The sequence below is a fragment of the Salvelinus namaycush genome, chromosome 22, assembly GCF_016432855.1.
Source record: "Salvelinus namaycush isolate Seneca chromosome 22, SaNama_1.0, whole genome shotgun sequence".
NCBI classification, from domain to species: domain Eukaryota; kingdom Metazoa; phylum Chordata; class Actinopteri; order Salmoniformes; family Salmonidae; genus Salvelinus; species Salvelinus namaycush.
Window position 1 is genome coordinate 24,078,267 of NC_052328.1, and position 26,073 is coordinate 24,104,339.

The following is a 26,073-nucleotide window of genomic DNA, read 5'->3' on the forward strand; positions in this document are numbered from 1 at the left end:
GGGTCTGAATACTTTCTGAATGCACTATTGTGTTTTATTTATGTATTGTGTTTTATTTGTAAACATATACAGGGCTCTCTTGTAAAATATTTTTTATCTCAATGTGAATCCGTTTAAATAAAGGTTTATACAAAATAAATAATACCCATTAAACCTAGCGGTCAAACAGGGAAATGGTTCCAATCGTTTTTCCACGATTAATTTTTCCGGTAGGGGATTTTAGAATCGCTTAAAATAAGGGCTGTGTTTTGTGTAAGTTTATCCAGGCGTGATGTTTTGGTAACCATGTAAATCTCTCTAGGACAAGGTGACCCAAAAATGAAATGCTAATTAGCTGCTATTGTGCCTATCATAAAGAACTACAAATGCCATGATGGTATGGACGAAGCTGCCAAATCGAGGCAAAGGTAAGAATCTCTGGATTAACTATCTAATGTTAGATAAATGTAGTAATGAATAAATGGGAAAAATGTCTTTAAATGGACAATTTTGTGAACTGTCTTGTGCAAGTTTTAAATTAACACAACACCTTTTAGCAAAGGTCTCAGCTAGAGATGACACGCAGGAGCTTGCAGGGATTTGTAGTTTTGCTTGATGTCTACTTTGATGCTGATTAGCATTCTCGAATCTGAGAGTAAATAGATCTGAATATATTGATAAAAGTCACCTTGTCTGAGAGAGATTTACATGGTTATCAAAACGTCATGCCAGGGTAAGCCTACATGATGCACAGCCCTTATTTTAGTGTTTCTAAAATCCCCCCTGGGAAAAATGAACGGTGGAAAAACGATTGGAACCATTTCCCTGTTTGGCCACTAGGTTTTATGGGTATTATGACACCTCCACTATGTGACTCTATGCCAAGAGCTCTGAACCTCTTGAGGAGCCTGAGGTCATTACATTATCCCTTTCCTAAAGCATATCTTATGCTTCCCAGCTGAAACATTTCACGCATATATTTTGACAACATTTCGTGACGTTTTTGTTTTTGGTCTTAGTCCCCCAAAAAATGTGGCTGTTTGTGCACAAGTCGAAGTCCAGTAGTCAAGGTCTAGGCCCCTTCGTTGGTGATTGATCAACAGTAATACTCCTAGTTAAAGTGGAAACATTAAGTCATTAAGTGTTTGTTGTCATCCAACAATAGATGACTAATTTTCATGAAAAAAATGTCACTCTCCGAAATACTGCTGTAAAATTGCAAGACTAACCTCTGCAAAAACCTCAACATTAATGACAGACCTCTTTATTTATCTTAAATTAAATCAGACACTATTGAGAGTGTTTTTGAATATGTTGTTGCTACGGTGGCTCAAGAGGGACAAACAACAGTAATATTGCAGCTTTTTTCTTGTTTTTCAAGCGAAGGTCTTTCGGGAGTATGCATTGCATAGCCGAGTTCTGCCAGGAGCAAACCGAACCTATCTATGCGCACACTATAAGGGGATAGCGTTTCTTCATTTTTCTCTATACCAAGCCTCTCACTTGTACACAGCTCTCCGATGACCTCTCCGATGACAAGACAGTCAAGCCAACACATGAACCATTACGCCAATAGGTCGGACATTTTGGCTTAACGGTTAAGGTGTTGGCTGGACAGTCACTGGGTTCGAGTCCAGGTCCTCCCTACTCCCCGAGTTCGCCACAACATGGTTTCATTGTCTCAACTGCCCCTAATTTACTACAACTTCCGAGTGCTTAGGAGAGGGTCAGCTTGAGCAAAGTGAGGTGTAGAATCACTGATCTACAAATAGGATTCCTTGACAAATTATAGGCTTTGTCCAATTAAGATTCGTAGAGTGACGCCTCCCCTGGCTTATTAGCCGATCCGCCTACCGATCCCCCACAATCATGATGGGGCACACTCTTTTCACGCCACTTCGATACAAAGTGATATTCGTAGCAGGTTAGGGAAGCATTTTCACTAACCCTTTCCCTAACTTTAACCTCAGTCTCCTAACCTGCTGCATACGTTTCCCTAACCTGCTACATCGAAGTGGCGTGATAAGAGTGTTTCCTCTGAGTGTATAGCGCCCTGCGCGCCTGCCATGTGACCTGTCAGTACTAATTGCTATCAGCATTTGTTCCACTGTGGCAACTGCGGCCAGACCGAACACCGGCAAGCGTGTGAGAGAGGGAGTCAAATAGAAAGATAGGGAGACAGAGGAAGTTACCCAGCCCAGAAAAAAATATTAAATTATCAGAGTCTAAATAGATAAGGATATTGGAGGACAAAAACGATTTGAATTTGGGGGAATACAAAGACTTAAGACGCAATGATGACCCAAATAGAGACGACAGTGCATTATAATAACGGATTCGGGGATGAGGAGGACTACATGATACAGGAGGATGAGTGGGACAGGGACATGTTGCTGGACCCTGCCTGGGAAAAACAGCAAAGAAAGGTAAGTCAAGAGAAGATGACCTGCAGATAACCAATTTAACAAATTAACGTTACGCAGTACAGTAGGACTACTTTACGCACGGGATTGGGAGTTCATATGAGAGCAAATTAACATTTGTTTGCATTTCCATTGTTTTATTAATTTAATATTGAGTTATTCACGTTGAGCGCAGGCTCAAAACTCTGTCTCTTGTTCCTGGTATTTGGTTCAGCCGGAGCCGGGGGTCTGTCTTGGCTCCAGTTGACGGGAATATTGACGGACGGATGCGGTGGGTACCAGCTAACAATAGCTCAATGAGCGGCTCTTAAGACTGTTGCCATTCCACTGATACGCGAGGAATGAGAACTGTCAACAGATGCTTCTAACACATGATGACGTCCTTGGGATTAGAATGAATGCTATATCTAATTTTAACTTCGAGACCAAAAGGCATTATAGTAGGTTAATCCAGTGTCCTTAGTGTGGAACTATTTTGTTTATAGAAACCACAAAATACTGTTCCAAGCATGTGAATATTAGGCCCCCAACTCAGTATCCATGAACTGGTCTCAAACAAAAGGTTATTATGTCTTCCTTCGAAATGCTCATCGCAGCGGGAAGAAGGGGTGCTGAGGGTGCTGCAGCACCCCTGATAAATCACAATTTGTAACCTTTATTTAACTAGGCAAGTCAGTTAAGAACAAATTTGTATTTAAAATGACGGCCTACACCGGCCAAACCCAGACGATGCTGGGCCAATTATGCGCCGCCCTGTGGGACTCCCAATCACGAGTGGTGCAGTGCTCTAAATGTGATATATATATATATATATACACACACACACACCTGCTCATTCAAGGGTTTTTCTTTATTTTGACTATTTTCTACATTGTAGAATAATAGTGAAGACATCAAAACTATGAAATAACACGTAGTAACCAAAAAAGTGTTAAACAAATCAAAATATATTTTAGATTTGAGATTCTTCAAAGTAGCCACCCTTTGCCTTGATGACAGCTTTGCACACTCTTGGCATTCTCTCAACCAGCTTCACCTGGAATGCTTTTCCAAAAGTTGAAGGCGTTCCCACATATACTGAGCACTTGTTGGCTGCTTTTCCTTCACTCTGCGGTCCAACTCATCCCAAAACATCTCAATTGGGTTGAGGTCGGGTGACTGTGGATGCCAGGTCATCTAATGCAGCACTCCATCACTCTCCTTCTTGCTCAAACAGCCCTTACACAGCCTGGAGGTGTGTTGGGTCATTATCCTGTTGAAAAACAAATGATAGTCCACTAAGCGGACACCAGATGTGATGGCGTATCGCTGCAGAATGCTGTGGTAGCCATAATGGTTAAGTGTGCCTTGAATTCTAAATAAATAACCGACAGTGTCACCAGCAAACTCCCCGCACACCATCACACCTCCTCCTCCATGCTTCACGATGGGAACCACACATGCGGAGATCATCCGTTCACCTACACTGCGTCTCACAAAGATAGGGCGGTTGGAACCAAAAATCTCAAATTTGGACTCATCAGACCAAAGAACAGATTTCCACCGGTCTAATGTCCATTGCTCATGTTTCTTGGCCCAGGCAAGTCTCTTCTTATTATTGGTGGCCTTTAGTAGTGGTTTCTTTGCAGCATTTTCGACCATGAAGGCCTGATTCACGCAGTCTCCTCTGAACAGTTGATGTTGAGAAGTGTCTTTTACTTGACCTCTGTAAAGCATTTATTTGGGCTGCAATTTCTGAGGCTGGTAACTCTAATGAACTTATCCTCTGCAGCAGAGGTAACTCTGGGTCTTCTTTTCCTGTGGCGATCCTCATGAGAGCCAGTTTCATCATAGTGATGGTTAGTTTTTGTGACTGTACTTGAAAACTTTAAAAGTTCTTGACATTTTCCGTATTGACTGACATTCATGTCTTAAATTAATGATGGACTGTCATTTTTCTTTGCAAATTTGAGCTGTTCTTGCAATAATATGGATTTGGTCTTTTACCAATTAGAGCTATCTTCTGTGTACCACCCCTACCTTGTCACCTCACAACTGATTGGCTCAAACGCATTAAGAAGGAAAGACATCCCACAAATAAACTTTTAACAAGACGGATCCCAGGTGACTACCTCATGAAGCTGGTTGAGAGAATGCCAAGAGTGTGCAAAGTTGTCATCAAGCCAAAGGTTGGCTACTTTGAAGAATCTCAAATATACTTTTTTGGTTACTACATGATTCCATATGTGTTATTTAATAGTTTTGATGTCGTCACTATTATTCTACAACGCAGAAAATAGTAAAAATAATGAAAAACCCTGGATAGAGTAGGTGTGTCCAAACTTTTGACTTGTAATGTATATACAAAAATAATAATATTTGTGCACTAGGCCTTTATTACTACTGTATGAGCGGGTTGAAAAATACTTGTCAGCAGAGCATTTCACCATTTCCACAAACTTTATTGCTATGGAAGAGGTTGAACTGTTCCTCAAATATCTTGGTTTAATGAGGCAAAACAAATATTTATTTTAGGTGCGTGCTAAAGAAGACCTACAGTTGAAGTCGGAAGTTTACATACACTTAGGTCGGAGTCATTAAAACTCGTTTTTCAACCACTCAACAAATTTCTTGTCAACAAACTGTAGTTTTGGCAAGTCGTTTAGGACATCTACTTTGTGCATGACACAAGTAATCTTTCCAACAATTGTTTACAGACAGATTATTTCACTTATAACTCACTGTATCACAATTCCAGTGGGTCAGAAGTTTACATACACTAAGTTGACTGTGCCTTTAAACAGCTTGGAAAATTCTAGAAAATTATGTCATGGTTTTAGAAGCTTCTGATAGGCTAATTGACATAATTTGAGTCAATTGGAGGTGTACCTGTGGATGTATTTCAAGGCCTACCTTGAAACTCAGTGCCTCTTTGCTTGACATAATGGGAAAATCAAAAGAAATCAGCCAAGACCTCAGAAAAAAATGTGTAGACCTCCACAAGTCTGGTTCATCCTTGGGAACAATTTCCAAATGCCAGAAGGTACCACGTTCATCTGTACAAACAATAGTACGCAAGTATAAACACCATGGGACTACGCAGCCGTCATACCGCTCAGGAAGGAGACACGTTCTCTCTCCTAGAGATGAACGTACTTTGGTGTGAAAAGTGAAAATCAATCCCAGAACAACAGCAAAGGCCCTTGTGAAGATGCTGGAGGAAACAGGCACAAAAGTATCTATATCCACAGTTAAACGAGACCTATATCGACATAACCTGAAATGCCGCTCAGCAAGGAAGAAGCCACTGCTCCAAAACCGGCATAAAAAAGCAAGACTACGGTTTGCAACTGCACATGGGGACAAAGATTGTACTTTTTGGAGAAATGTCCTCTGGTCTGATGAATCAAAAATAGAACTGTTTAGCCATAATGACCAGCGTTATGTTTGGAGGAAAAAGGGGGAGGCTTGCAAGCCGAAGAACACCATCCCAACCGTGAAGCACGGGGGTGGAGGCATCATGTTGTGGGGGTGCTTTGTTGCAGGAGGGACTGGTCCACTTCACAAAATAGATGGCATCATGAGACAGGAAAATTATGTGGATATATTGAAGCAACATCTCAAGACATCAGTCGGGAAGTTAAAGCTTGGTCACAAATGGGTCTTCCAAATGGACAATGACCCCAAGCATACTTCCAAAGTTGTGGCAAAATGGCTTAAGGACAACAAAGTCAAGGTATTGGAGTGGCCATCACAAAGCCCTGACCTCATACCTATAGAACATTTGTGGGCAGAACTGAAAAAGTGTGTGCGACCAAGGAGGCGTACAAACCTGACTCATTTACACCAGCTCTGTCAGGAGGAATGGGCCAAAATTCTTATTGTGGGAAGGCTACCCAAAACATTTGACTCAAGTTAAACAATTTAAAGGCAATGCTACCAAATACTAATTGAGTGTATGTAAACTTCTGACCCACTGGGAATGTGATGAAAGAAATAAAAGCTGAAATAAATCCTTCTCTCTACTATTATTCTGACATTTCACATTCTTAAAATAAAGTGGTGATCCTAACTGACCTAAGACAGGGAGTTTTTACTAGGATTAAATGTCAGAAATTGTGAAAAACTGAGTTTAAATGTATTTGGCTAAGGTGTATGTAAACTCCCGACTTCAACTGTATGTGCCTACTGAGGGCCTTCTGCCTGGTATAGTTGGATAGCAATTTTGACCACGTGGGATTTGTTTCAGTTCTCAGTATCTTCTCTGGCGTCTTAAGTGGGACTATATTAGCTTTCCCTAATAATTTCCCTTAACTTTAATCCTATTACCCAGTAAGAGCCACAGGGGAAGACAGGGCTGGCCTTGAATAAGACCTGCTGACACCCTGAACTGTTCTTACCTTTATCCTAACATGCCCATTACGCTACAATGTTGTAGCACATGCTAGGTGTTCCACCTGACACAACCAGGTATGCCACCCACTGATTTGGCCTGGTGTCGTGAAAATAACCTTGGCACATAAGACATTCTTGGAATCAAGACTGAAAACAATGAAGAAACAGCCTCAGGTGTTTGAACAAGTTTGAAATGATCTAGTAAAATCACCTATTTTTCTTTTATATAAAAATAAATGTAGGATTCTTAGACACCTTACAAAACATTATTGAACTTAGATTCTTTACCTCCGGAACACACCCCATAAAGTCACAAAGGCTCAGCTACTTCAATGACGGGTGGTCCTCATTGGACATGATTCATAAATATATTTAGCTCTGATCGTCAGGGCTGATGGAGGGGGGAAAAGGGGTGGGGGGTCGACAACTCTGGCGGGATCGGGTCTGGAGGGCCAGCCATGTTCTAAAGAGGAGGCAGCCGTTCAATGTCACGTACACTTTGGTCTCTTTTGTTATGTGTAATGCAGCCTTTGTTTCAAAGCCTCTAATATTCCTAATTAGGACAGTCATTCCCCCGGGCAGTCTCTCCAGATGGGTGACATTAACCCACAGCCTCTGGGGGACCAGGCTATGTGCTATAAGAACTTAAGGGCCAGAGGATCACTCTCCCAGTCATGCTGTGTGAACTGGAATGGCTTGAAAACACAGCATGTCAATAAAGCCTACAAACATTCCCTGTGTTTACACACACTACCGTCAACACTGTAGATGGAAGCTGGAGGCAGATTTAGAAATCACATTCCTGGTTGTTGTAAGGAGTCTAATTGAGGCTGATCCACTGAGGCCATTTGAGAAGAGATGTTCAAAGTATCCAATTCAATTTACTTTAGATCACTCCCAGTTTGTGACACATCCAAGAAATTACATATTTAGGTGTTTCAATTTAGTCCCATAGCCCTCCACCCGTTTTAGCCTCTGCCCTATCGGTATTCACATACCTGGAAGGGCTGGATAGATTGGGAAAGCAATATGGCAATAGCTCCACTTAGCATTTTTTATTTACCCAACAGTAGTTAACATTTTAGTAAAAGTGTGTCTCTTTTCTTTGCAAAGAGAAACAAGTGAGAGAAGAATGCACTGTTTGCATGTGGCATTTTCATCTCATCTTGATATTCAGTGAAAATGTTTTCTCCCTGTCTCTTATCACTAGGACCACGAGAGCATGCTAAATTGAACACCTTATATCCTCTGGAAAGTGAGCTGGGGTCTGCTCAGGGCTTTCAACTGTACAGTGTTGATTGCCTTTGCGTTCTGGTTGCTGTTGTGAGATAACTTAATATAAACATAGCAGGAGAGAGTGCTCATGTTGAAGTCTTGCATAATAATACAGTACAAAGCATGAACACATAATTAAAATCAAATTCCTGTGTATGTGGGAGCACAAATTATTTTATCCTTTACAATAGGCGCTAGGTTGGTTGGAGGGAAGGTGTTATTTTAAACCAAGGGGTTTGCTGACCGTCAACAAATAGGTTAATCTCAATATGTGGCACTTGCCATAGGTACCAGAGTCATCACAATTTATGACCTCCGGCTAAGTCCTGCTAAGCTGTTCTCTTGTATGTTTACAACCAGGCTATATACTAGAGCTGGGCGATATGGACAAAAATCCATATTGTGATGAAAGAAATTGGGGAGGTAGCTACTTTCATAACGTTGGTTGGCAAACACTTTCAAATGGGAAGCGTATATGATCCTTCCAATTGGAAAAGGTCATGTCAAATTCACTGTTCAAGTTTTAAACCGCTGTGGAACATCCTACTTTAGATGAATAAGACCATTAATGGAAAACTCACTCAAGGTTCACTGATGAGCTCACAGGAAGTCTCTATCATCAATGCTCAACCCCATCCTAATTTGAAATCACTGCATCAAAGTTATGTGAAGATTAAATTGTACTATTTGTATTTTACTCACCAAAATAAAATTTCCTTTGTAGACCTTCACAGCTTGGTGTAACTCCCACCTGAGGAAAGCAGGAACACAGATTGAGAACATTGAGGACGACTTTAGGAATGGCCTCAAACTCATGCTTCTCTTGGAAGTTATTTCAGGTAATGTTTGTTGAATATATAGTTGAATACATTGATTGGTAGTCATTACACTTAGAGTTAAATGCTGTTTGTTTCTCCCAGGTGAGAGGTTACCCAAGCCTGACAGAGGGAAGATGCGTTTTCACAAGATTGCCAACGTCAACAAAGCCTTAGATTTCATCACCAGCAAAGGAGTGAAACTTGTCTCTATTGGAGCTGAAGGTGATGTTTTATTCAGGCAGTACTTCATGTTCAGGCAGCTCAGTATCTTTTGATTTATTTGATTGATCCATTCATTATTTTATATTTTAGTCATTTAGCAGACACTTTTATCCAGAGTAATTTACAGGAGCAATTAGGGTTAAGTGCCTTGCTCAAGGAGACAACGATAGATTTTTCACCTAGTTGGCTCATGGATTCGAACCAGCGACCTTTCAGTCACTGGCCCATCACTTTTAATCGCTAGCCTACCTGCCACCCCATTATCTTTTTGCAGTTCCCACTCTAATTATGTGATGGATCTGATGGTAATTGGATGTTTTCCCCTCAGAAATTGTGGATGGTAACATTAAGATGACACTTGGAATGATATGGACCATCATCCTCCGCTTTGCCATCCAGGACATCTCTGTAGAAGGTAAGATACAACAATTCAAACAAAATAGGATACTTAAAAATATGCCTTTATTACCATTGTATAATAGATTATGTCCTGCATATGGATTCACAGTGTTTTTATACTGTAGCTACCTTCTTGGCCAGGTCTCCCTTGAAAAGAGATGATCTGTATTGACTTCCTGGTTTAATTAAATAGAGATCTCACTGGGGAATAGCGCTGTTGAAGAACTATTTATCTCTCCTCTCAGAAACCTCTGCAAAGGAAGGCCTTCTCTTGTGGTGTCAGAGAAAGACTGCCCCCTACAGGAACGTCAATGTCCAGAACTTCCATGTTAGGTGAGAACACTTTTTAGGCTTTGACTAATATGTCTTTTTTCTATTTTATTATATTCTGTACTAATGTGTTAGTACTAAGTGATAAGACAGGCAAAGCTTGCAAACACTGTAGCTCTCTAGGACCAGCACTGGTAAACTCTGCTTTACTCAGTTATCATACCACTCTGACTTCTGACCTCTGACCTGGTTATCTCTGCTGCCTGCTGGTGAAGCTGGAAGGACGGACTGGCCTTCTGTGCCCTGATTCACAGACACAGGCCTGACCTCATCGACTACGCTAAGCTCAACAAGGTCTCTTGTGTGTCCCAAACACTAACCATGATGGTGTCAAGTGCCTCCCACATACTAACAGAGAAGGAAGGGTTCCCTATGTCCAGAGTAATAACTCCAGTCTTTTCACACAGCGTGGATTAACAGAAAGTTATTGACTTTAGAAAAGCAGATATTAGAGTGCTTTGTTATGTTTAACTCGCCCAATTTCTCCTTACTGATGTCTGCATTCACTGTCTTAATGACATGCTCACCTGGCCCACCATTGTATAAAGCTGGAAGGACGGTTTAGCCTTCTGTGCCCTGATACACAAACACAGGCCAGATCTAATCAACTATCACAATCTGAAGGTATCGTATGTGTAAATAAAAAGTAGACGATGTTGTGTGTAGAATTGCGTGTGCACTGTGTAGTTGTATGCTGTTCTAGGCTTATCCTTTGGTAGACTGGGTCACTATAGTGCGTTCATTAGAGTTCAAGAGTATATTGGTGTATCGGTGTTCAGGTGTTGTGTATAGACACATTTTGTCAAATAAAATGTGTAAGTGTAAAGAGTAGGCCACAGTGTGGAATATACATGTTTCTCCTTACACCTTGTAAGCTGTGGTCTTTTTAATAGTGACTGACATTTAAATCTCCATCCTGAACTGACTTAGTCCTGACTGGGAATAGACAGAGAAATGTGAGTCACATCCCAGGAGAGCCCAGGGTTTACCTCAGCTGTGGCTGGCAGATACCTGTGCCTGGTAATGCTCTTTATAGGGCAATCAATCTATTCACGGTTGTTTGGAAATAGACAGGAAAATGGATAGATCTGTGGAACCCAAATCTTTTGGAAAGCCAGAGGCTTTGGGTTTCAGTAGAGGTGTCCCCCCTCTCTCGTACATATGCACACACACACACGCGCACGCACACACCTATATCAGAATCACCTTTATATGCCCCTCTGCCCCCCCAACACTCCCACGCGTGCATTGAGCCTAGACAGACCCTGTCAGCTGTCATGTCTGGCTCCAGGTGAGCGGGCTCAGTAAGCCCTGAGTGTTAGCTTGCTGAAATGTCTCCGTGTGGGGAACAGGCTCATGGGTATCTGCCCGCCCTGGATCTCTGCAGCTGCCACTGTCCTGTAACAGGCCTTTTCCCCTCGGCCGGCATCAGTGGAACAGACTTAGGACAATAGCAGCAGCATGAGCCCTCTCCTCCCACTAAACACACTGACTCACCCTACCCCATTAGTGAGGAGGCACTTACTGACTGTCTGTCACCTGTTTGGTTAATTCCATCACTGGATACACGACAGTTTGTAAACTGGTTTCAAATACTGTACACATGCACATGTTTTCTCATATAAAAAGTAAATGAGAACATGACTTTGTTTATTAGTTTAATTGGAAAGTATGTTTCTATAATATTTATACTTTTCTAGGATGATCCTATGGGGAACCTGAACCTGGCATTTGAAATAGCAGAGAAGCACCTGGATATTCCCAAGATGCTGGACGCAGAAGGTAATGTCTTCTAAGGAAACAACGTTTTGAAAATCGCCATTAGCTATAGGCATGTCATTCTGCTCATTATGAAAACATAAACCATCTTACCTGGTACTGTAATGGTGGGAGTCAGACTGTGGGTTTTGTTACAGGATTGCCTGGAAGAGATTGCCAGGAAGATTGTCTGTACTTGTATGCACATTGTAATGATGAAGTCCTATGTGCCTGGTCTCCCCACACAGATTTTATAAGCGCAGCCAGGCCAGACGACAGGACTGTTATGACCTATATGTCCAGTTTGTATCACACATTTGCAGTGGTACAGAAGGTGAGGGGACATTGATGCTGTGTAGTCCTAGTGTCAACGTGACCTGGTCCTTGTTTAGATCTCTTTGCCATAGACCACCCCACCTTCCCTCCAGGATAGCCCTGCGCTACGATGTTCAGGTTTGGAGTCGATCTGTGGTCCTTTTCCTCTGTCAGTGTTCTTGTGTTTCCTGTCTCCACCTTCCCTATCTTCCTCCTTTTGTACTTGTTGTCTGTCACCCTTTTCTGTCCCTCCCTCCCTCTGTAGACATCATCAACACCCCCAAGCCTGATGAGAGAGCTATCATGACCTATGTGTCCTGCTTCTATCATGCATTTGCTGGAGCCGAGCAGGTATACAGCTTGCACCATGAACAGTTTGAATTGCGTTTGTGAATGCAATGTGTTGTGGGTACAATACCTCCAAAACCAATTGATGATGATTACCATATGTCAATCACTCCTCTCTAGCCTACGAGTTGTTTGAGGTCATAATTCTATTAAGTTGGCAAATTGTGAGTTTCACTTTGAAATTAATGTTTTTGGAACGATGCACACAGATTGCGTTAAAAGTATGACTTAAATGGTGTGCGTGTTGGGGGTGGGGGGGGTGTACTGTATGAGGAATTGTATTGCATGAGAAATTGCATTAGATATGAGACAAGAACCACCTCACCTCTCTTTCTCACCTCAGCTCTCTTTCCCCCCTCCCCTCACTTCTCCTTCCCCCTCCCCTAACCTCTTTCCCCCCTCCCCTCAACTCTCTTTCCCCCCTCCCCTCCCCTCACTTCTCCTACCCCCCTCCCCTCACCACTCTTTCCCCACTCCCCTCAACTCTCTTTCCCCCCCATCCCTCACCACTCTTTCCCCCCTCCCCTCAACTCTCTTTCCTCCCTTCCCTCACTTCTCCTTCCCCCTCCCCTCAACTCTTTCCCCCCTTCCCTTACTTCTCCTTCCCCCTCCCCTCACTTCTCCTTCCCCCCTCCCCTCACTTCTCCCCTCCCCTCATCTCTCTTTCCCCCTCCCCTCACCACTCTTTCCCCCCTCCCCTTACCTCTCTTTCCCCCTCCCCTCAAATCTCTTTCCCCCCTTCCCTCACTTCTCCTTCTCCCCTCCCCTTCCATCCCCTCACCTCTCTTTCCTCCCTCACCACTCTTTCTCCTCTCCACTCACCTCTCTTTCCTCCCTCCCCTTGGTAGGCTGAGACGGCGGCTAACAGGATCTGTAAAGTGCTGGGTGTGAACCAGGAGAATGAGAAACTGATGGAGGAATACGAGAGGCTGGCCAGCGAGGTAAAGCAACACAGAAGCATACATTTGGACATATGCTTTCATATTGGTAAACTTTCTTAGGAGAGCTACTTCTACCCCAATCTGAATACTCAAAAAGTCCATTGTCTTACACAAACTTGTAGGAATAGAATTTCCCAGTATTTAAATAAAATTCAATGTCGAATTCCTACTTAACTGAATTGAGAGGAATGACAACAAATGAACCGCAAATGAAGCTCCACCCCATCATCACCCACTGTGTTCCGTAGCTACTGGAGTGGGTCTGCCGGACCACCCCATGGTTGGAGAACAGGACTGCAGAGAAGACCATGGTTGAGATGCAGAGAAAGCTAGAAGATTTCAGAGACTACCGCCGCATGCACAAGCCCCCCAAGGTGCAGGAGAAGTGCCAGCTGGAGATCAGCTTCAACACCCTGCAGACCAAGCTGCGCATCAGCAACCGTCCCGCTTTCATGCCCTCGGAGGGAAAGATGGTGTCTGTAAGTGTAAACACCCAGCATTCAATGATACATCATATCAAACTGATGAAACAGTCATCAGTCAAATCACAGTAGTTATAGATAGCTTTGGATATAGATCATCCAAAATACCAAGGTAAACACCAAGGCACTTTTGCCAAAACGCTGATAGAGTTAAAAGCCTTTTTAATAGCATATCTACTGAGCGTGGTGCTTTGCTGGTTTTGACCCGTGTCTTTGTGTCTCGATGTGGCTGTAGGACATAGCCAGTGCATGGCAGGGGCTGGAGGGGGCAGAGAAAGGCTACGAGGAGTGGCTTCTGACAGAGATCCGAAAGCTCGAGAGACTGGACCACCTGGCTGAAAAGTTCTGCCAGAAAGCCAGCACCCATGAGACCTGGGCTAATGGTATGTCTGGGATATGATTGTCTGTCTGTCTGTAGAGGGTTTACTTATGTTTCTGGTTTGTCTCGAGTTTGAAGTTTGAATGTAATTGATTAGCTCCAAATCCTTAGAGCTATGTCAATGGGAAAATGTCAGTAAATCTTCAACATTTGTTTTGGCTAATGTCTCAGTTTCTCTCGCTGTCTGTGTGTATGACCCAGGTAAAGAGCTGATTCTATCTCAGAAGGACTACGAGACGGCCACCCTGACAGAGGTGCGGGCGTTGCTACGGAAACACGAGTCGTTTGAGAGTGACCTGGCTGCTCATCAGGACAGGGTGGAGCAGATCGCTGCCATCGCACAGGAGCTCAAGTATGGATCCTTCCTTTAATCTTCAGGCTAGGCGTCCCGCTAGCGGGACAACTTCCGGTGAACCTGGAGGGCGCACAATTCAAATAAATAATCATAAAAATGATGGATATTAAACATTTAGGTACATACAAGTGTCTTATATCGGTTGAAAGCTTAAATTATTGTTAGTTTAACTGCACTGTCCGATTTACAGTAGGATTTACAGCGAAAGCATGCCATGCGATTGTTTGAGGACGGCGCCCCGCATCAAAATATTTTTCCACCGGCACAGGTTTCATAAATTCACAAATAGCGATTACATATTCACTTACTTTTTGAACATCATCCTCTGATTTGTCATCCAAAGGGTCCCAGCTATAACATGTAGTCCCTTCTTTATATCCCAAAAAGTCAGTTTAGTTGGCGCCATCGATTTGAGTAATCCACTCGTTCAACATGCCAAGATAGGAATCGGAAATCTACCCCTAACCTTTGTTTCAACAAGTCAAAATACATTTCTATTTAATCCTCAGATACCCTAAAATGTAATCAAACTATAATATTTCATACGGAAAGTAATATGTTCAATAGGAAACCAATATTAGCAGGTGCGTGTTCTCTTCATGGCGCGCTCACACACGGATTTCCAAGACTGTGTCCCTGTAGTTAAACTCAGTATTCTTACTCGTTTTGGAAGAAACAAGCCTGAAGCCTTGAACATTGAGTGCTGACACCTAGTGGAAGCCATAGGAATTGCATACTGGGAGCTAGATTTAATTATTTCCCTATACGTTCCATTGTAAGAGCATGGGCTCTCAAAAAAAAAGAATTCTGGTTGGTTTTTCTTTGGATTTTCTCCCACCATATCTATGGTGTTATAGTCGCCTACATTATTTTAACATTTCTACAAACTTCAAAGTGTCTTCTTTCCAATGGTGCCAATTATATGCATATCCTGGCTTCAGGGCCTGAGCAACAGGCAGTTTACTTTGGGCATGTCAGTCAGGCGGAAATTGAGAAAAAAGGACCCTCTAACCCTCCTAACCATCATCCCAACCAAGTCCTATTCCTAAAATCATGGCTTTGACAAGGACTACGACTGGAATTCTTCTTAAATAATACCAAACAGTCTGAAGTTGCTCTTCATTGACCTGTATGCTTCCTGTGGTGTTGTGCAGTGAGCTGGACTATTATGATGTGGCTGCTGTCAACCAGAGGTGCCAGAGAATCTGTGACCTGTGGGATCAACTTGGTACACTGACCCAGAAGAGGAGAGAGGCTCTGGAGGTGAGTGAAGGGGGTTGAAGTTTGGGACATGACATGTTATATTCCCAGCTAAGGTAAACTGGCTAAGCTGCTGTGCCAAGTGAAAAGTAAGCCAGCACAGTACAGCTTGGTAGTGTGGGAATAAGAACCAGTTCCATCAATCCAGAAGAGAGCTGAAGAGGTAAGGCCATGAATGACGTTACCTTGGGGTGGGGTGGATTGTTCACAGGACAACTTAACCCATAATAATTCTAAATCTCATGTATATTATATTGAGATAGCTACGGGTGAGATATGAATACACAGCTGATTGAGGAGGGTGGGGTAATGTGTCCACTTAGTCTACTGATGGCACATTTGCAGTGCCTTCAGAAAGTATTCACACCCCTTGACTTTTCCCACATGAAGTTGTGTTACAGCCTGAATTTAAATGATATTATATTGAGATTTATGGTCACTGGCCTAAACACACAATAACCCATAATGTCAAAGTGGAATTGTGTTTTTAGAACTGCTTACAAATAAATAAAACATGACAAGCTGTAATGTCTTGAGTCAATAAGTATTAAACCACTTTGTTGTGGCAATCCTAAATAAGTTCAGGAGTAAATCATTTTCTTATCAAGTCACATAATAAGTTGCATGAACTCGGTTTGTGTGCAATAATAGTGTTTAACAGGATTTTTGAATAACTACCTCATCTCTGTACCCCACATATTCAATTATCTGTAAGGTCCCTCAGTTGAGCAGTGAATTTCAAACACAGATTAAACCACAAAGACTAGGCCGGTTTTCCAATGTCTCGCATAGAAGGGAACCTATTGGTAGATGGTTAAAAATGTAAATAGCAGATATTGAATATCCCTTTGAGCATGGTGAAGTTATTAATTACACTTGGGATGGTGTATCAATACTCCCAGTCATTGCAAAGATACAGCCTTCCTTCCTAACTCAGTTGCCATAAGGCCAATGGTGACTGTAAAACAGTTACAGAGTTTAATGGCTGAGGATGAATCAACAATATTGTAGTAACACAATATTAACCTAATTGACAGAGGGAAAAGAAGGAAACCAGTACAGAATAAAAACATTCCAAAACATGCATCCTGTTTACAACAAGGCGCTAAAGTAATACTGCAAAAATTGTGTCAAAGCAATTCACTTTTTGTTCTGAATACAAAGTGTTATATGTTTGTAGCAAATCCAATCCAATCCATTCCTAAGTACCACTCGTTAAGGACTGGGTAGTATTTCAGGATAAAAAAGAAATGGAATAGAGATGAGCACAGGCAAAATCCTAGAGGAAAACCTGGTTCAGTCTGCTTTCCACCAGACACTGGGAGATGAATTCACCTTTCAGCAGGACAATAACCTAAAACACAAGGCCGAATCTACACTGGAGTTGCTTACCAAGAAGACAGTGAATGTTCCTGAGCGGCTGAGATACAGTTTTGACTTAAATCTACTTGAAAATCTATGGCAAGACGTGAAAATGGTTGTCTAACAATGATCGACAACACATTTGACAGAGCTTGAAGAATTTTATAAAATAATGGACAAATGTTGCAAAAGCTAGGTGTGGATGGTTCTTAGAGACTTATGTAAATTAGGTATTTCTGTATTGCATTTTCAATAAAACATGTTTTCACTTTGTCATTATGGGGTATTGTGTGTAGATGGGTGAATTCAGGCTGTAACACAACAAAATGTGGAATAAATCAAGGGGTATGAATAATTTCTGAAGGCACTGTATGTAGATATGGTTACCGGTCCAGCATCTGGCTGGCAGGATGCCCACAGTCCTTTTCCTCTGATCCACACTGGGCACTCATGACCTACAAATGTGTCAAGAAAAACAGCCAGGCCTGGGATTAGGGTGACTGACATGGGCTGCTGTCTGCCCCCTCTACCTGCCCAAAGGAAGGGGTCTAATATGGATTAGACCCCTTCCTTTGGGCAGGGAGACCACCTTGCCAATTCAGCGGTCAATTGGGTCATGTCAATGTGATGCATCCTGGGATTAGCAGTCCAAACAGGCAATGTTGATGAATTGTCAATGAGATTAATGACAAGTGTTTTTTTCTCTCCTATTTTCCAGAGGACAGAGAAGTTGCTGGAAACCATTGATCAGTTGTTCCTGGAGTTTGCCAAGAGATCAGCACCCTTCAACAACTGGATGGAAGGGGCCATGGAGGATCTGCAGGACATGTTTATTGTACACACTATCGATGAGGTTCAGGTACATCATTTTTATTTATTTAACTAGGCAAGTCAGTTAAGAACAAATTCTTATTTTCAATGACGGTCTAGGAACAGTGGGTTAACAGGCTTGTTCTGTGGCAGAACAACATATTTTGACCTTGTCAGCTTGGGGATTCGATCTTGCAACCTTTCGGTTACTAGTCCAACGCTCTAACCACTAGGCTACCTGCCACCCCATAATGCTCGCTATAAGTATTTTAATCATTCTATGGTTGTTACAACTGTTACGTCATTTTGACACAGTGCCCTTTACTTGCCATGTTTTTGTAAGTACAAGCCAACATGGCAACTTCTCCTCTCCTCCTTCCCTGCAGAGCCTGATCTCTTCCCATGAGCAGTTCAAGGCCACCCTCCCAGAGGCAGACGGAGAGAGACAGGCCGTCCTGGGGATCCACATGGAGGTGCAGAAGATCTCCCAGAGCTATGGCATCAAGGCCAACCTCATCAACCCCTACAGCACCATCACCACCGAGGAAGTCCTCGCCAAGTGGGACAGGGTAGGACCTCTAAATTCACATACGTACACTTGAGACACGGATGCATATACTCAGTGACTTTCTGTCAGGTTGATGTATGTGTTGTCGTCATGTTGCTGACCAGGTGAAGAAGCTGGTTCCCCAGAGAGAAGGCTCCCTCCAGGAAGAGCTAGCCCGGCAGCATGCTAGCGAGAGGCTGAGACGGCAGTTTGCTGTCCAGGCTAACCTCATCGGACCATGGATACAGACAAGGATGGAGGTCAGAGAGTCAGCCATCTGTTTATTGTCTAGGGCAGGGGTCTCTAACACTGTTCCTGGAGAGCTACTCTCTGGTTGTAACCTACAGGATGGTAGCTCTTCAGGAACAGGGTTGGAGAGCCCTGGTCTAGGGGTATCTTTGGAACTGGAACAAAAACCTGAATTGCTCATATGTGTGGTTCTGACAGGAGATTGGCCGCTGCTCCCTGGAGGTGGGTGGTACCCTGGAGGACCAGATGACCCAGCTGAAGCAGTTTGAGCACGTCATCGTCACCTACAAGCCCAACATCGACAAGCTGGAGGGAGACCACCAGCTCATCCAGGAGTCTCTGGTGTTTGACAACAAGCACACCAACTACACTATGGAGGTACTGCAGAGCACCACAGAGAGACGGTCTCTGCATGCAGTCTATTAAGATTAGATGTGGTCATGGGGATAATGATGATGGATGTCTTTGAGATTTCATTGGCAGCTGGTTAATCTGCCTGTCTGTGTCTATATCTGTCTTGTCATCATGGTAACAGCACATCCGTGTGGGCTGGGAGCTCCTCCTCACCACCATCGCCCGCACCATCAACGAGATCGAGACCCAGATCCTGACCCGTGATGCCAAGGGCATCAGCCAGGAACAGATGCACGAGTTCCGCTCTTCCTTCAACCACTTTGATCGGGTACAGTGCTCCTTCCGCTTCCTGTACTCCCGGTTCTCTGATTCATATATTAACATTTAACCTGAATGGCATAATGTATAGGTCTATAAAAAAAACTAAGTATTTTGATACATGTTATAGACACTTGCATGTGTGTGAGAGAGAGACACTTCTGAGTGTGACTAACACCCCCTCTAACACCTGGCCCCAGGAGAACACAGGCAAACTGCGTTGTGAGGAGTTCAAGGCCTGTCTGATCAGCCTGGGTCATGTGGGCAATGACCATCAGGTACTCAACCCTACTGACCTCTAACCTTTCATGATCCCTGACTGCCCTCTCGCTGATGACTTGGGCTTCTTCCCTCCCTTCTAGAGTAGACCACACCTGCTGCTACCTCTCATATTTTTTTAGTTGTATCGATATTTTGACAGTTGGGCTCTACAGCATGACAATGTTGGTGGCAGCAGCTTTGGCCTATTATGACAGTTCATTTAGAATTGACTACTAAAGTATTTATTGTCTCTCTCTCCATGTCTTCTAATGTTACTGTCTTTGTCACTGTGTCCATCTGTCTGGTTGTGTCTATGTGTCCATTTCTCTGTGTTAGCTTTGGCCTTCTCCCATTCCTGATCTCCACTGCTCTGCCATCCACCTTCTCTTGGTCTCCCTTCTCCTCCCTGTCCCATCCCTTCTCCTCCCTGTGCTGTGACCCACTCCCAACCTCCACCCTACGACCCTTGACCTCTGACTACAGAAGAAACACGGGGCGATGGACACTGATGACTTTAGAGCCTGTCTGATCTCCATGGGTTATGATTTGGTAGGAGTCTCAATATGCTCATGCAGAATTACAGTATGGAAACAATGCATAATAATACCAAGAGCTATTGATAATATACTGTATGTGTAATGACGCAATGACGAATAAAGATATGTGTTCTTTTCTCTGATTTCTCTCTCCCTGATCTCTGTCTCTCTTTGACTGTCAGGGTGAAGTGGAATTTGCCCGCATCATGATGCTGGTAGATCCCAGTGCCACTGGCATGGTGTCTTTCCAATCCTTTATCGATTTTATGACCAGAGAAACCACTGACACAGACACAGCCGACCAGGTCGTGGCATCCTTCAGGATCCTGGCAGCCGATAAGGTATGTGTGTGCGAGAGAAAGAGAAAGTGAATGGGAGTGTGGAAATTGAGTGGACCATGTCAATCACACAGAAGGGGTGAATTCAGTATAACAGTAAACAGGCATATTATTCTGTCAGATTAGGAAAATTTGGTAGAGCGGACTTCTCTAAATGAGCCCGTTCTCTCCCCCTACCCCTTCTCCTCCCCCCTCCACAGCCCTACATCCTGGTTGAGGAGCTGAGGAGGGAGCTCCCCCCTGATCAGGCAGAGTACTGCATCTTGAGGATGGCCCCCTACAGTGGTCCAGGGGGACCCGTGGGGGCTCTAGACTACACTGCCTTCTCCACTGCCCTCTACGGAGAGAGTGACCTCTAACTCTGCAAGATGACCCCCAAGATTGACCTTTTGACTCCAGCCAAAACTTCTGGATGAAATCCCCTTTAATCCACTGTAAAAGCAAGGATTATGATTATTTAAATGTTGGGATATCTGTTTGCTGATTTGAGAGAATAGATCTGGACTATTTTAGCAAAAGCTTGATTGAAATGACAGTAAAGTATGCCATTTAAGTATCATAATAGGTTCTATGATAGCACACTGATAACAGTGTAAGGTTATCAAGTGTGCCTCTCATACTCCATTCTAAAAAGTATTGACACACATGTTGTTTATGTCAACAAAATGTACTTGTGATATAATCATAGCACATGGTGCCTGCTCTATGCTAACTTTTCTCGCAAGTTACCCAATATAAATGAAGAACAATTTGGCTAAAGGCTATGAGTGATTGATTGAACAATACGTTACACAGTTCACACAAAATATATACATCTCAAACCCAAAGCTAAGAGCCTCTTCACACACTTACTAGACATTTTTCGTAAACATGTCGGCTACACGTTACTCAAATGTAAACCTCTGGAGGTAGTGCACAACACTCTCTCAACAGCTGCCCCCCTTGAAGCAGTGTAAACAGAATTGTCTTGTTAATTGAGCCAACACACCTACAGTATAAATGGTAATAGTAGAGCAATGTTTTTCAAACAGTTGAAATGTATAGACATTTTCCTAATATTTGAGACTGAATATTGCAGTAACAGCCAGTTACATTCTGAAACTGTTGCAGTAGCTGTCGGCTGCACTGAGCCAGGTAAAACTATGGAAGCCCATCCTCACCACCAAAAACATGTCAAATGATGGCTATGTTTTTTTTTTTTTTTTTGTAACATTGTGTGGTGATTTCAGAGGTGGCTCCACAGGTCCCAGAGTGGTGGGAGAAAATTGTTTTCCTAGGGCCCGTTTTTCATGATCTGGCAGTAGGCTAACCTAACCAACTCTGTACCCTAGTTGTAGCATTTGACATAGTAATAAATCAGCTGTACAAAAAAAAGGTTTTATATGGGCTATGATGGCATCAGATAATTTTTCTAATCAAGTCATATGTGTTTTTTAAAAGCCCCTGGAAAACTCCTGGCCCTAGGGAGGATGGAAACATTAAAACCCTTTACACAGACAAAGAAAGAACAACTGCGATTGGACAAAAACAGACAAAAAATGAACAGATCTGAGCTCGCTGTATGCAGGATTGCATCATTTAGGCCTTTGCATCTGTAATTAAAAAGATACTCATACTGAATGTCATCACTATTGTGTTGATTCATTAATTCCAGTCAATACTTGTTTTTTTTTAAAGGCATAGGTAGCCTAGCCACCCGAAGTGTGAATATAAACCAAATATGATCACATTCACATTTTCCTAAAATGTGGGATATTTTGGGCTATAAATACATGTCTTATGCTATAAAATCATGATGTTAAGTTTTCCCTGGCCAGGCCCAGATAGGATCAGAGCACAAAGGCTGTTTCTCTAGGCTACCTGCAGCTGTCGTTGTTATCTGTAGGCTACAGTTGAACAGACGAAAGCACAGACTAATTGTGCATGTTGGCAAATCACGATTCATACAATTAAATACAATTGGTGGCGTTATGGGCTTCCATATAAAACAGCTCATCACGGTAAATTATCTTATACCCACGTTTTCAGTCGCAATTATTTGCTTCTAACATGTAATGATTTGCATGATTTTTTTATCAAAATTAAGCCTGGTTTGTTGTAATACTGTAAGGTAGTCCTTCTGTACTTTTATATTCGTGTGAGAAGGTTAATCGTTTGTTTTTGATAGGCTAACGTTACACTACTTGAAGACATGCCATTATAGCAACGCCGTGACTTTGTCTTGAAGCTAAAATGTAATGAGTGTAGCCTACAGACGAGAAAATAAACGCCTTTAATTTTTGAATTATTCAAGATTGTAATATTGTAATGACCTGACTAGATCATAAATGAACAATTGTCCAGACAGAGGCTTGAGTTTGCGAATTGACGGTTTATTAAACCAACTTTACACAGGCTACTGTTCGGGCCGTAGCACACGCCAAATAAATGACAGATAACCCACAAGCCAATCGTGACCTTCTCTTGTGAAGCCCAGACGTAAGAGAGAGAACAAAGGCGAAACCTGGTCTTAACTTCCAATGCTCCATCCCCCTGCCCAACCCCCCTCCACGCCACTCCGCCAACGGCCAGGATGCCCGGCATCAGAACATTCCAGGCATTCCCGTGATTGGCAGATAGCAGGTTGATTGACATGTCGGACCCCGCGAACACTGGGTACTGGTCAGTACAACACAACCACCTACTAGCCTAACACATAACACACAGCTGTCTGTGCGGGTCGCTACACAGCCCCCCCACCACAAAGTCCCTCGTCCCCGAGGGAACAAACAAAGTCTCTGAAGCGACCCGGAGGTCTCCTTTGCCTGCGTGGCCGTGATGGTCGCAGAGTGCCCCTCTGGGAACCAGGCGATGAAGGCAGGGATATGGGGGACAAGGAAGCGGGAACGGGTAATACAGTCCGTGGCTCTGGGGAACCACGCGGTGACACAGGGGGGGAGACAGGGGGAGTGGGCTGTCTGGAGCCTTGTCTGCGGCACCTGGGGGTGGGTGCCTGGAGAATGGCATTGCCAGAGAGGGGAATTGTGGGGGTTCCTGGGGTTTGGGGAGAAGAGGCCCCTCTGTATGGGGCTAACCTGCTAACCTAGTGCGGGTCTTGTGCATACCCAGCCTCTCACACATGGTGGCGAACACACGGGACTCAAAGTTTCTGCCCTGGTCGCTGTGGATGGACTCTGCAGCTCCAAACCTGCTGAACATCCCCGCTGTCAGGGCGTCGACGATGGTCTCTGCCTCCTGGTCAGGCAGAGCATAGGCCTCGGGCCATTTTGTGAAATAGTCCATGGCCGTGAGCACCCAGCGGTTTCCACTGTCTGTGGTGGGGAACGGCCCAACTACATCCACTCCCACCCTCTCCATGGGAGCCCCCACTGGGAACTGTTGGAGCTGAGCATGAGAGCGGCCTGGGGGGCCCTTTCTCGCTGTGCAGTTGTCACAGCGGCGACAAAAGTCCTCCACATCCCTCTTGTGCTGCCCCCAGTAGAAGCCCTGACGGAGACGGCGCAGTGTTTTTGTGACCCCAAAGTGTCCAGTCCCCACCCCGCCATGAGTACTCTGGAGCACAGCCTCCCGCAATGCTTTTGGGACCACCACCTGCCACCTCTCCTCTCCCGTAGCTGACTCCTTCCATGCCCGCTGTAGCACGCCATCAGCCAGCCGCAGTCTCTCAAACTTTGACCACAACCCTTTGGTCGCGAGTGAGAGCGCTGTCACCTCTTCCCATGGTGGCCTCACCTGCGCCTCTACCCACTGTAGCACTGGCTGTAGGTCTGTGTCCCGTCCCTGCTGCTGCCGCCATTCAGCCACGTCGACAGTCTGCAGCTCACAGCAGACAGGCCCGCTCGCCCGACACACTGTGGCACAGACCCCCTCTGCACACAGCTCTCTCTCCCGTCCCTCTCTCCGTTCACAGTGGCGGCAGCCGTCTGCAGTACAGGGCCGACGGGACATGGCGTCGGCGTTGGAGTGGCGTGCCCCTGCCCTGTGCACCACCGTGAAGTCATACGGCTGAAGCTCCTCCAACCAGCGTGCCACCTGCCCCTCTGGCTCTCTGAAAGACATGAGCCACTGGAGAACAGAGTGGTCAGTCCTTACAGTAAAGGGCAGACCACCCAGGTAGTACTTGAAGTGTTTGACGGAAGCCACAACAGCCAAGAGCTCCCGCCGGGTGACACAGTAGCAGCGCTCATGTTTGTCAAATGTTTTGCTGAAGTACGCCACCACTCTCTCCCCCTCTGGCCCCACCTGGGCCAGCACCCCACCCATGCCCACATTGCTCGCGTCTGTGTCCAGGATAAAGGGCAAGGTGAGGTCAGGGGGGGCGAGCACGGGGGCCTCGATCAGTGCACGTTTGAGGGTGTTGAACGCCTCCTCACACTCCACTGTCCAAGTGAAAGCCTTGTCCTTCGACAGCAGGCGGTTCAGTGGAGCAGCAACGCTTGAGAAGCCCCGTACAAACCTCCTGTAGTACGAGGCCAGGCCCAGGAAGCTCTTCAGCTGACGCTGGTCGGTGGGGGTGGGCCAGTCTCTGACAGCCCCTACCTTGTCCTCCATGGTGCTGATCCCCTCCTTCCCCACTCGGTGGCCCAAGAAGGACACCTCTCTCCTCATGAAGTGGCACTTCTCGGGGTGGAGCTTCAGACCTGCGGCAGCCACCCTCTCCAGCACACGCCGTAGCGCCCCCAGGGCTGACTGGAAGGAGCTGCCATGGGCCAGGATGTCATCGAGGTATACCAGACACTGCTGTCTGGGGATGCCATCCAGCACCCTGTCCATCAAACGCTCAAAAGTAGCTGGAGCGTTGCACAGGCCAAAGCACAGGACCTTGAACTGCCAGTGTCCTCTGTTAGTGGAGAATGCAGTTTTGGCTCTGGCCTCTGGGGAGAGGGGCACCTGCCAGTAGCCACTGCGGAGGTCTAGTGAGGAGAACCAGGAGGACCCCCTAACCAGGTCCAGCGACTCATCGATACGTGGTATGGGGTATGAGTCCTTCCTGGTTACCTCATTCAGCCGCCTGTAGTCCGCACAGAACCTCAGCTTGCCCCCCTTCTTCGGAACCATGACGACTGGCGCCGCCCAGGGGCTGTCTGAGGGCTCAATGAAGTCTGCCCGCTGCATCTCCAACACAGCCTTGTCTGCCGCCTCCTGGCGTGCCAGCGGGATACGGCGGGGACGCATCTTGATGGGTCGATCTCATGCTGCACCAGATGAGTCTGACCCACCTCTTCCTCACTCAGCGCAAAGCTGTCTCTGAATTCAAACAGCAACTGCCACAACCGTTCCTGCTGCTCGGGGTCAAGACCAACACAGTTCCTCCCCCATATCTCCCTCACTGCAGACAGTGTCCTCTCCTCTCCCATCTGGGGTAGCTGGGCTGGGGGGGCGCGGCCTGGGCTCACAGAGGGCTGTGTCATGGAGGTAGCTGGGGGAATGTAACACACCGCCGTAGGTGACAGGGGGGCTGGGGAAAAGTCACACACAGCTGTGGGGGAGGGGGGGCAGCCATGAGTCTCTGCTGCTTTAACTGTTGGAGTAAAGGGTTTGTTGGGTTGAGTGAATGTGACATTAGGGGGGGCCATGGTGACTTCCGGCCCTCCCTGGAAGCTCAGTGTGCCCCTATTTAGGTCTAACTGGCAGCCTGTG

At 44.9% G+C, this 26,073-nt stretch overlaps 1 protein-coding gene across 1 annotated transcript; it reads left to right on the forward strand.

The window, feature by feature from the left end:
- Positions 1 to 2,113: 2,113 nt before the first annotated feature.
- LOC120017943 (alpha-actinin-2) lies at positions 2,114 to 21,286 on the forward strand. The gene is made up of 21 exons (XM_038960902.1): positions 2,114 to 2,405; positions 8,776 to 8,890; positions 8,972 to 9,091; positions 9,420 to 9,506; positions 9,736 to 9,823; positions 10,036 to 10,114; positions 11,521 to 11,602; positions 12,159 to 12,244; positions 13,090 to 13,182; positions 13,431 to 13,661; positions 13,900 to 14,047; positions 14,245 to 14,395; positions 15,553 to 15,661; positions 17,739 to 17,879; positions 18,217 to 18,399; positions 18,503 to 18,637; positions 18,825 to 19,004; positions 19,162 to 19,308; positions 20,043 to 20,108; positions 20,278 to 20,436; positions 20,634 to 21,286. The coding sequence occupies exons 1-21, from the start codon at positions 2,274 to 2,276 to the stop codon at positions 20,790 to 20,792; spliced, it is 2,691 nt and encodes an 896-aa protein (XP_038816830.1). The 5' UTR covers positions 2,114 to 2,273; the 3' UTR covers positions 20,793 to 21,286.
- Positions 21,287 to 26,073: the final 4,787 nt, after the last annotated feature.